This window comes from Natator depressus, chromosome 11 (assembly GCF_965152275.1).
Source record: "Natator depressus isolate rNatDep1 chromosome 11, rNatDep2.hap1, whole genome shotgun sequence".
Taxonomy (NCBI): domain Eukaryota; kingdom Metazoa; phylum Chordata; order Testudines; family Cheloniidae; genus Natator; species Natator depressus.
In genome coordinates, this window is record NC_134244.1 from 42,148,420 (window position 1) to 42,160,568 (window position 12,149).

Here is a 12,149-nt window from a genome sequence, read left to right on the forward strand (position 1 = left end):
AATCAGAAGACATCCAAGAACTTCTTTTGTTTGGCTTGCTCTGAATCAATGAAGTACTCAAATGAAGTACCCAAACATTCCTGTCCCTAATTTTTTTGATCAGAAAATCCAAGTATTGAAAAAACAAAAACATTTTCTTCCTGTGCAAATTTAGTGTTTTTTTTTAAAAACAGAGGCACGATTTAACAGGAATTACTCTTTCAATAAATGCATCAGTTACATTTTACAACACAATCCTTTCATTTAGAACAGAGAAAGTTCATATATATATGGGGCATTTTAGGAGATAAGGAAGCCAATATGAGATGTTAAATCCACTTAATAGATTATCTGATAGACATATATATTTAGATGAGAACACTGTTTGGACATCAAACTTATTTTATTTTTATATGTGATAATTGGTAAATTAATTAGCGTTTTAATTAAATCTCTTCTTCCATTACGTGGTTCACTGTGTAATCTCTATTTTTGATTAGTCAGATTGTTGAACAGGCATTATCAAGTGACAATAAATTGAGGAAGTCAGATTTTTTACCTGTAAGCGGTATCTTTCAGATAAAGTAATCTCAGTTCACAACAGGTTTTTGCTCATATAAAAATGGAAGGTTGAATGATAAATTTAACTGCAAGGTTTTTTGGTACCATCCCAAGCTTCCTAGAATGTTGCTTGAGTCTCCTGCGGCAACTTCCAAAGCATTTACTTTTGCACTTAACTGAAATGGAGAGGGACACCTGGCTAGAAGTTAAGGAGGAAAAGAGCTCCATTCTAAAATGGCGCAATCAAAATAAAGATTTTTATTGAATAGGGTATGCATAGAAAAACTGAATCCAAAACTAAAAAGGATGACAAAGACACAAACAAACACTGTCCAAGGAAGGATACACCAAAGTTTACGATAATAACTAAGAACCTAGCACGGACAACAAAAAAACCTTGAAGGTAGATTATTGTGGGCTGAGGTTTTTTCAGTGCAGAAATACCAGTTGCAAGAATGAAAATTCACTGATGAGCAAGTCAATTCCACAACATAATGAGATCTTTATAGCAGTCCTATATCCCCACTAAGAAGGGATTACTTTCAGAGACAGAAAGTAACCGTTTTACACAGTATTGCTTGAATAGAAGCAAAGTCAGACAAACATGCAAGTAGGCAGCCTTGCAAATGTATTCCAAAGAAATGTTAACAGCATAAGAGTGGCCATACTGGGGCTCACCAATGGTCTATCTAGCCCAGTATCCTGTCTCTGACATCAGCCAGTGCCCAAATGCTTCAGAGGGAATGAACAGAACAGGGCAATTTTGAGTGACCCATCTCTGTCGTCCAGTCCCAGCTTCTGGAAGATGGAGGTTTAGGGACACTCAGAGAATGGGTTGGATAATAGCCATTGATGGACCAATCCTCAATGAACTTAGCTAATTTTTTTAGCCTTGTTATACTTTTGGCCTTCACAACATCCCCTGGCAATGAGTTTCATAGGTTGACTGTACATTGTGGGCAGAAGTACTTCCTTCTGTTTGTTTTAAACCTGTTACCTATTAATTTCATCAGATGACCCATAGTTCATGTGTTATGTGCACAGCTAAATAACACCTCCCTATTCACTTCTGCCATATCACTCATGATTTTTTAGACCTCTGTCATATCCCCCGTTAGTCGTCTCTTTTCTAAGATGAACAGCTCTAGTCTTCTTAATCTTTTCTTGCATGGAAGCTGTACCATACCCCTAATAATTTTTGTTGTCCTCTGATCTTTTCCAATTCTAATATATCTTTGAGATGGACCAACTGGAACTGCATACAGTAATTCAAGATGTGGGAATACCATGGATTTTTCAAGTGGCATTATAATATTTCTGTTTTATTATCACTTTCCTAATGGTTTCTAACATTGTTAGTTTTGGGGTGCTTTGTTTGTTTTTACTGCCACTGCACAGATGTGTTCAGGAAACTATCCATGATGACTCTTAAATTACTTTCTTGAGTAATTAAAACTTGTTTAGAGACCTCATCAGTTTGAATGTACAGTTGGGATTATTTTTTCGAAAGTGCATTACTTTGAATTTAATATTGAATTTCATCTGCCATTTTCTCACCCAGTCACCCAGTTTAGTGAGATCCTTTTAACTCTTCCCAGTCAGCTTTGGAGTTAACTAAGTTGAGTAATTTTGTATTGAGGTGGCAAAATGCCACCTCATGTTCACCCCTTTTTCCAGATCATTTATGAATATGTTGAACAGCACAGGTCCCAGTACAGATCCATGGGGGACCCTCTATTAGTCTTTCTCCATCATGAAAGCTGACTGTTCATTTTTAACCCTTTTTTCCTATCTTTTAACCAGTTACTGACCCATGATAAGGCCTATCCTCTTATCCCATGACTATTTAGTTTGCTTAAGAGCCTTTGGTGAGGAAACTTGTCAAAGGCCTTCTGAAAGTTAAAGTACTCTGTCAACTGGATTACCCTTGTCTAAGAGATTGGTGAGCCAGGATTTCCCTTTACAAAAGCTGTGTTGACTCTTCCCCCCCAACACATCATGTTCATCTATGTGTCTGATCATTCTGTTCCCTACTACAGTTTTAACCAATTATCTGCACTGAAGTTCAGCTTACGAGCCTGTAATTTCCGGGATTGCCTCTGGAGCCTTTTCTAAAAATATGCGTTACATTAGCTACCTTCCAGTCATCTGGTACAGAGGCTGATTTAAGCAATAGGTTACATACCAGAGCTAGCAGTTCTGCAATTTCATATTTGAGTTCTTTCAGAACTCTAGGTGAATACCATTTGGTCCTGGTGACTTAACACGGTTTAATTTATCAAGGTGATCTAAAACCTGCTATACTGACACCTCAGTCAAGCACAGTTCCTCTTACTTGTCACCTAAAAAGAATGGCTTGAATGTGGGGATCTCCTCTGCAGTGAAAACCAATGCAAAGAATTCATTTAGCTTCTCCACAATGGCCTTGTCTTCCTTGAGTGCTCCTTTAGGCACCTCGATCGTCCAGTAGCCCCACTTACTCTGGCAGGCTTCCTGCTTCTGATGTATTTAAAAAAAACAGGGTAATGTTAGTTTTTGTGTCCTTAGCTAGTTCCTCTTCAAATTCTCTCTCAGCCTCACATGTTATATTTTTACATTTGACTTGCCAATGTTTATCGCCTTCCTATTTTCCTCAGTAGGATCTGACTTCCAGGTTTTAAACTGCGCCTTTTTGCTTCTCACCACTTTTACTCTCCACTCTTTATCCATGGTGGCATTTTTTGGTCTTACTTTTTTTTTTTTTTAAAATTTGGGATAGACATTTAGTTTGAATCTCTATTACGGTGTTTTTTACAGCGTTTATGGAATGAGTCCTATTTCAAGAGTGCAGTGCAGTGTCCCTTTGGAACAGACTGCTACAAAATCCCTATTAATTTAGATAGCATGTTTTTGTGGACTTTGTTCTTTTTTTTTAAATGGATGCTTCAAACATCAAAGGAGACAGAAATGGTATCAGGATAGGAGGGGAAGCTCACTGACTGGTGGCTGTTTTCACACATCTCAAAAGATCATGTGGCAAGGGAATGCAGCAAGATAAAGAAAAAGGAGATAGAACAAATGGCTTCAAAAGCTGTTCAAGTCCCTAAACAGGGCTGTAGCCACCCAGGGTGGGGAGCAGGGAGGGAGGAGGAGTGGGAGAGAGAGAGAAAGAGAGTTCATTCATTCAGCGTGCACCATTTGGTAATGGTCACATCCTTGGTATTCCATACCCCATTTCAAGCAGTATACAAACCTCTATTGATGTAAAACCAAATAAAAAGAGATGCAAAGAGGTTAGAGATTTGTCCCTGAAAAATAATGGAAACTTCAATGCAATTTCCTGTATTTTACAAAATGAAGAGATTTAAAAAACAACAACATGTTATGAAACTGACAGGAGAGCTGTGAAGTGTCCCTTCTTTCTTGGAGAGACTAAGGAGGTAGTGGATGGGGCATCACTGGAGAAAAGGATGTACAATGGGGACTCCCAGCTGACACACCTCTTCTTCCTCTGTCAGGTGCTGCTGTTACTGCTCCACCCATTGACAGAAAACACTGAAAGTCCCAGAAACTTCTCAACCTATACACCAGCTCCTTCTGCTGCTCACACTTCAGAGTCCCCTGTCTGGTGAGTCCTTCATCTCACCGGCAGACAAAAGCTGGAATTAAGAACTTCCCTTTGAAGAGCAAAAAATTCTACTCAGTGGAAATATAGTGCACTTAGAGAACTACTTGACACCAAAGGAAACTTTTTTTCCTAAATCTGAAGTCAGAAATGGAGGTGGGAAATTTTCCAGGGTATAAAAAAAAGATAGAATTGCATTCTGACACAGCTATTGAACAATTAACCTTTTATGTGCCCAGCTGTCAGGGCCAGCATCTTGAGATCCAAATGTAGGAACAGTTAAATCTGGAAGCCACGACAGGGTGGCATTGACAGAGTAAATTTGTCCAAATTCAGTGGTCTTGATGGGTTCCAACTAAAACTCAGGAAAAACTGCAGTCTTGGTGACTTCACAATTCTTGTAAGGCTTGCTTCATTTTGACTGTCTTCTTCATAGATAGGAGGGCTCTGCCCACTCACTTTGGAAGTGGGCTACCACGTAGACTAGAATGTGTTGGAAGTAGGGTATTTTGAAGAAATTTACAACAAGCTTCAAAGTATGGGCGAATGCCTTCTGGGTACACTAAAAAGTATTGTTACACACTAGTCAGACATCCAAATGGGAAAAAACTGCAAACGCTTTCTGCCAAAGGTGTAGTATGACTAGAGCTGGTTGAAGTTTTTTGACCAAAACTGGAGATTTGGTTCAATCAAAACATTTTGTGAATGTGTGCATTTTGCTATATTGTTCTAGTTGAAAAATTCTTTCAAAAAAAATCTGAAAATATAAACCAACATTTTCATATTTTCTAAATGAAAATTGTGATTTTTCTATTTGAAATGACTTTGTTTTAGATTTCCTTCAATTTTATTTTTAAAAGATAAAGCTCAAAAGTGAAATGTTTTGGGTCAAACAAAACATTTCACTCTTTCCAATTTTTTTTTCCTTCGAATTTTTCGTTTGCTGCTTTTTTTTTCTTTCTGGAAATGCCAGCAAACCGAAAAAATCAGTTATTCACACAGTTGTGACAGCTTACATAAGGTTGGTGCAAATGCACAGAACGGACAGAGTCAAGTGCAGAGTGCAATACTGAAGATGAAGTCTCCAGAGATAAAAGCAGATACTGAGGGCGCAAGGGGACTATGGGAATATGTAGGTCAATATCTAGGCAATTCTACAGTAGCCAGAAAATTCCCTAGGGTGGTGGCTAAATCACTGAAGGGGTTGACTTATCCTGAACAATTTGTAGGCAATGGATTGACATAATTATTGTAATGGCTGGACCCCAATTGTTTCTTTACAATTAACTAGAGCAGGAATCAAAAAATGTTTGATTCAATCATGACTCGATTACAATCCCTATTTTTATTAAGCTTTATTCAAATGCAATCATCTAGCATTCTGGAAGCTTCCTGAATCTTTACTAACAAACAGAAGTAATGTCCTCACACCTACAACTCTCCAACTACCCTCTGCCCCTTCAAGATTATTCATCCTCCCTCATTTCTCCCCATCCTCCACACCAAGAAGAAGTTTAAGAGACTATATAGGCTTTGCAGCAGCGTATTCCTGAAACTGGGTCTGAGATGGGACTACAGATAGAAAACGTAGGGTTTAGGTTTCTCTTGTAGATTACACATACGATTTAAAAATTTTGTTTAAGGGCTTGTTCAAGAAATTTCCTAAACAACTGACCAGTAGCATATCTGCTTGGGAAGGACATGAATTTATACTTGGCTGACAACTCTTACATTGCTTCAGGGTTTCCTCCAAATAGCCTCATGAAATGTAATCACTTCTCTTTTTGCCTTTTCTGGTTTCTCACCTCAGAAGCAGGTGAAAGGTACTTAAAGTAACTGGAAAATGCTAGTAAGAAAGAGGGACCTTAGTACTTGTGTTTTTCACTCTATGTGAAGCAGAAGTTGTTCAAAAGATCTTTTAAAGATACCTAAATAAATGTCAAAAAATCCTGCAATGCCATTGTTTGCTTCTGCCTGTTTAAGTGCGTTTTAAGTGAAACCCCATTAAATTGTGGACCGAATTGTTAAAGCCATGTCCGCAGGATATAAATTAACTGTGTCCCAGCAGCACACAATACCTTGCACTGCAGGAGCATTCTAATTCTGCCTCTTTTATACCACACAAGATGATAAGAAACTATTTAATACTTTTAAAAAAGTTCAGCTAACATGGTCATGCTGCTGATGTAGATAGGACATAACTTTATTAATTTTTTTTTAAAGATTTGAAGTTATTTTCTATTCATGCCACAACCACAAACATTAACTAAAACCATTTTAATTGGTACTTGCTATGACTCATCATATAGTCTTGCACAAGTCACTTTATGTGTGTGTTGCCCCAATATCTGTAAAATTAAGATATTATTTAATTCTCTCAGAGATATTGTGAAGTGCTTTGGACATAACACTTATACAGAGAGAGATGAGTTTGGTGTGTATGCGCATTCTTTATCTACTTACATGTACCTAGATCATCCCCATACCATATTACTCATTACACTAATCCTGTAGATCATTATTTTGTGTGGCACTGTGCCAAAGGCTTTAAAAAAATACTAAGTGAACTATGCCTGCACGTTCCCTTCTGAACATCTTTTTATACTTATTTTAAAATGTCGTTCCTTTTTTCAAAAATAGATATTTTATCAACTTTACATTCTCTGTTCTGGTTAGTAGTGAGTTAGTTTGACTTTGTCTTTTATAATGAAGACAAGCCTAAGAACTTCAAGATCTGCAGTGATTTATAAATACTGAAGCATTTTTGCAAGTATGAAGGTCAACAGTATTACTAAACATTTAGTTTTTAGAATTTTAATGAAAAAAATCCTTAATTTGGAATTATCTGCCAGTCTATTTAAAAAATGCATACTTTAATAATTTTTCATGCAAATCCAGAGAAACACATGTATCTTCAAACTAGCAAAATTCAAGAAACCTAGCCTGTTTAGGAAAACCATGCATGCATAATGGTATCTTCTAGTAGCTTCTATATGAAATTATGTTGTTCTGTCAGATGGGAGCCATAATGGCTTCATTCCTGCAGCAATCATTGTTAATATAAATCCCGAACATATTTCTATATGGTTCCAATTTACTCCAAGATGCTATTTTCCATCCTGTCAAAATGACTGGAGATCAAAGGACTAAGATTTATAAGCTCAAACTGACAAAATCAGTGTTCTAAATATATATGGCAACAGAGAGTTGCTCAATCTCCTGAATCTTTTAAATTAAAAAATATTGCCCATTCTGATGAAACTGCTTACAATGACTACAAGTAAAGATGGTGGCCATTAAGTTTTATCGCAAGCACCTGAGGAACTGTTTGCATGCAATACAAAATGTTCCTTTATTCTCCCGAATTACTGACACTGGCAAATTAAAATGAAGTGGCTACATATGGCAGAAACAATCTTCACATTTACAAATATCCTGAAATATCACTAAATCATAAAAACGAAAGCTGTGGGTTATATATTATGAATGTTGCCTAATGCATTCCCAGCTCAGTTATTTGTTACGAATTTGTGTACAATGGACAAAATTGGCCATTTATTCTACAACAGCAGCTGGTTCTAGCTCTGTGCATCATATCCAAAAAAAGAAGTTAGAAGTAAGAAAAGCACAATTAACTTCTAAAATGCTTCAAATGTGAAAAATTAAGTGAATAACAGACTTTATTTTACAGTTTTACTGATTTCAGTTTAACTTGAGAATTCTCAGTAAGTCCTTCACTATTAGAATCCTATTTTAAAAATTCAAAACATCTTAAATTCGTATGACAAACAACAGTTATTTTAAGTCAAAACAATCTCAGGGACAGCATACAGTAAGAGCCAGGAACCTGCATCTGATTATTTTAATGGGTTGACTGATCCTGGATGTGCTAGTAAATAAGGACAGCTGTTACCCTCCCCTCAATGGAAATCTCATTATGAAATGGAAGAAACAAGGACCTTTCATCTTACCTAAGATAATGCATTACAGAGATTGTTCACCATATACTGTCAATATTTTAATCATATATACTAGAAGCAGCTATTGCAGCTTAGAGTCCTTTAGTATTAATTATGGGTATACACTTATAGAAAAACCAAAACTGTCTTTAAACTTCAGATAATCTACAACATTTTTTAAACTGAAAGCATTTAGAAAAATAGTTGCAAAATATCATAATTCATTCCTGTCTTGCAATAAGCTTGCAGAATTTTATATATTGAATGTTAAATATTATAACTGCACTTCTCATTTTTAATGGTTGCTCAGTTCACTATGGCAGTATTTCACTGATGCAGCCTAAGGCTATAGGTAATGGAACATTACTCACTCTGATAGCCAGATTTCTTCTGCATGGCGGTTACAGGGCAATCTTTATGAGCCAGAAGAAGCTGTTTCAGCTGTGCCACTTCATTTCTCAGCAGGGTGACTTCATTCTAAAGGAGAAGAAAGTTATGCACTTTACCAGGCTCAGACTATGTGCATTTCAGAGGTATGTATTAACAGTCTTAAATTTTACAAGATCTTGGAATGCTCATTTAGGGGTAAATAAAACACAGTACACATTTCCATGGCTGCAGATGGCAAAAAAAACCCAACTATTTTTGACTTTAGAACACTGTAATATTAAACTATAGATATTACTTGTAAAAAGATTTTTTTTTAATAATAAATGCCATTACATTTATTGTATTACATTTTGTAGTTAGTAGACTGCAGGTTCTATACGTAGTCCAATTCACATGATCAGACTGTTTTAAGTCTCTTCTGGATGATTTTGTAGGTTATCTTTCAACCACGTAAACCTAATTTTAACCATCCACATTATAACATATGTTATAACCCCGAATATGCTCAGTGAGTGTGGCAAGAATTTTTTTATAAACACATTTAGACTCTACAAAAGAGTACCTCCCTACAAAATGTAACAGGAATGATAATAGGATAGTGATCTATCAATGTTCTGATTTTATTTTTTTATAGCCATTAACAGGAAACAATCAGTATGCAAGAATCAAGTAATGGGAATGAGAACAAACGCACTGTAGGAAAGAAGAATTAATAATGATACACTCAGATGCAGTGTAACCTAGTAGAGCACTAGACTGGGACTCAGAACAACTGGATTCTGTTCCTGGCACTGTTACTAGCCTGCTGGGTAACCTTGGGCAAGTCATTTCACCTCTTCGTGCCTACGTTTCCCAATCTGTAAAAAAGGGATAATGATACTGGCCCTCCTTTGTAAAGTACCTTGAACTCTACTGATGAAGAGCCTGATAACAGCTGGTATTATATTAGACAAGAATCAAAATTAAGAACAGCGTGACATTTTAGACATTGTAACTATTTTTTTAAAAAATAGTTACAAACTGTCTTAAGCAACATCATATTTTTTACAAAACATTAAGTTACCTGTCAATATTTGCTGCTCCCGTATCTTTTCAAAATGTATTTTCAATGCAAGTTTTGATGGCTTAATTTTTGCATCAAACAAAAATCCTTCATAGAAATATGCATATTAAAGAGGAGTATGTTCTCACAGTAGCTTATGAAACTTGACAGAGCAAAAAATTGTTCAGTTTATCAATGTGTTACTATATTCAGTAAAAGAGGGGAATAAAGGAAAGAACGGAAGAAAATTAGGTCTGAAAGAGGTCCTTGAAGATAAAATTATGTCAAATATGGTATATATTAGCTTGGAGGTCAGAAATAAAACACTATGGTTTTTAAAAGAACTGAAAAGAACAAAGGCTAAAGAAATAAAATTTATTTGAGAACAGACTTTGATAGTTTACTTTACCTTGCACTAAACAAATGTAATTCTACAAATGAACATTATTATTAAAAATGTGATTTTTATTTCAAAGGGATAATGTTTTCCTTTAAAACCCCCAACTCCTACATTCTCATACTTGCAATGCCCCTCTTAGCAACTTAGCAGGTATTTCTTTTCTATTTGGTCCCCCAACATTGCTTGAACAGATACACTGAAAGTAAACATAGCCAGGCAGAGAATGATAATTCTGTTTCACAGAGGATTTCAAGATTTCTAAATTGTATTTTGTTCCTATTTGTGACAACCCCCCAAAATTTCAAATATCTAGGGAAACGGAATTACTGTTTTCTGCCCAGCTTTATAAGTCCTGCCTCCTGGGCAGTCCACATGGCAGGTTGCCCTGGACCCCTGGAAGCCCCGGTGCTGAGACTCAGGTTCTCTGTCAGCCAGCCAGCCAGGCTGCTGAGGAGCCCGGGAGCTCAGGCTGATGAGCAAGCAAGTTGGTAGGAAACCAGGCAACTTTTGAAACTTGCTTTGCACACAGAGTTCCATCAGAAACCTACCCAGTTTTCAGTGGAATTTCATCAAAATTGACATTGTCCTGTGGAATGCTCCAATTTCAATGGTCAGAAATTCAGACAAAAAATGTTCATGAAATTTTTCTCGACTAGCTCTAGTAAATAGGTGTTTGTCTACTGAATTGGCACAAAAGATACCTGAATAGTTCTGAGAATAGGGTATGTGAATTTAATGTTGCTGCAGAAGGAGCAGAGAGAGCTTGAGATTGTAAATTTACTTTCACTCCTCAGGGTACATCCTATGTAAATAGTAGTTTATTAAGATATAAAGATAAGTTTAAAAAAAAAAACAAAAAAAAAAACCCAAACAGTTTGGTCTCCTTTTAGGAGACGGCCATTTTGACTCCAGAGAATATTCTCAACAAGATGTAGCAATTTTAAACGTGTTGACTATTCAGCCTACATTAGATTGTGTCCTTTTGCTTTTTCCTGTCCCCGTGTGTCTAATTTTTATGAAAATTAATTCTGAACAATTCCATACACTAATGGCAGATAGAAGATGAGGTGGGTAATTATCAGCATAACTCCAGAATGTTTTTAAAAGATAATGGTTGAAAAGGTATTTTATAGCCTAATCCCACGTAGTTTTTAAATTTTTTAATTTTTTTCTAATAAAAATATGGAAAATAACTCAAAACCTTTATATTTAAGCAGACTTGAAAGTGAAAGATGAAATGTCAGATTCTTATATATAAAATTTAAAAAACTCTGGAGGCATCTAACTCAAACTAGCATCATCATTTACAAGTGAGATGACGCAAAAACACCACCAGCTAACAATGGCATATACTATATATTTATCAGTGTTTAGTGCTAACAGATACCACGCATTTGAAGTTAGTCTTACATGATTTTGATGAAAGTATGAAATTAATCATTCTTAAGTGTACCATAGTGTATATGTAAGTACTTACGTTGTATACAGCATGAAGACTAATGACACACAAGTTCAAGTAAGGGTAGTCATCTGGATATTATTAGAAACCAGTTTTGGAAGGTAATGAAATCAGAATAGAGTGTAATAAAGCTAGACCCAACCTCTATATTCCCTGGCATATTTTTGCTCTGTACATGACAGTTTGAGGTTTCTTCTCCTAAATCTTCATATATAGTATTCTTTACAGAAAACAGGAAAATGGAAGGAAAACAAAGGAGGAATACATAAATTGGTGTAATAAAAAATGAAAATTTAGATTCATGGCACCGGGCAGGTGAGCTGTCACATCACTAATGTATTCAGATACCATGACAACATCAAGAAGCTAAGTAAATGGACAAATATTTGGTTAGATGCAAATAAATATGAAATACATCTTGAGCAAAGTAATAGTGATGAAATACACATTTTCTAAATTCAGAGATTTCAAAATACACTATCAGAAAGAAAATTTGTGGAGAAAAACTAAGTCTCTATTAGATTCCTCATAGCTTGTTTCAACATATCTGTATTCCCCCAGCCAAAAAACACTCTCTTTCTGCCTCCAATCCTCATGAGATTCAGCATGAGAACTTCTCTGGCCTGTTGTTGGTTTCAGCCAAAAGGTAACAGGTCCAGACTACATGTATTTGTATATAGTCTATGGAATGGATTAAGCATTTTTGTTGCACAAGGGATTGGGGGTGTGTGTGTGAAAAGGCAACACCTGTGATG

General features: G+C 36.0%; 1 protein-coding gene across 1 annotated transcript in view; it reads right to left on the minus strand.

Annotated features, from left to right (window-relative positions):
* ATF2 (activating transcription factor 2) overlaps positions 1-12,149 on the minus strand; it is an 86,883-nt gene that overhangs the window by 2,982 nt on the left and 71,752 nt on the right. Inside the window, 1 exon segment of the mRNA XM_074967625.1 lies at positions 8,475-8,580. Within this exon segment, the coding sequence (XP_074823726.1) occupies positions 8,475-8,580 (106 nt within the window).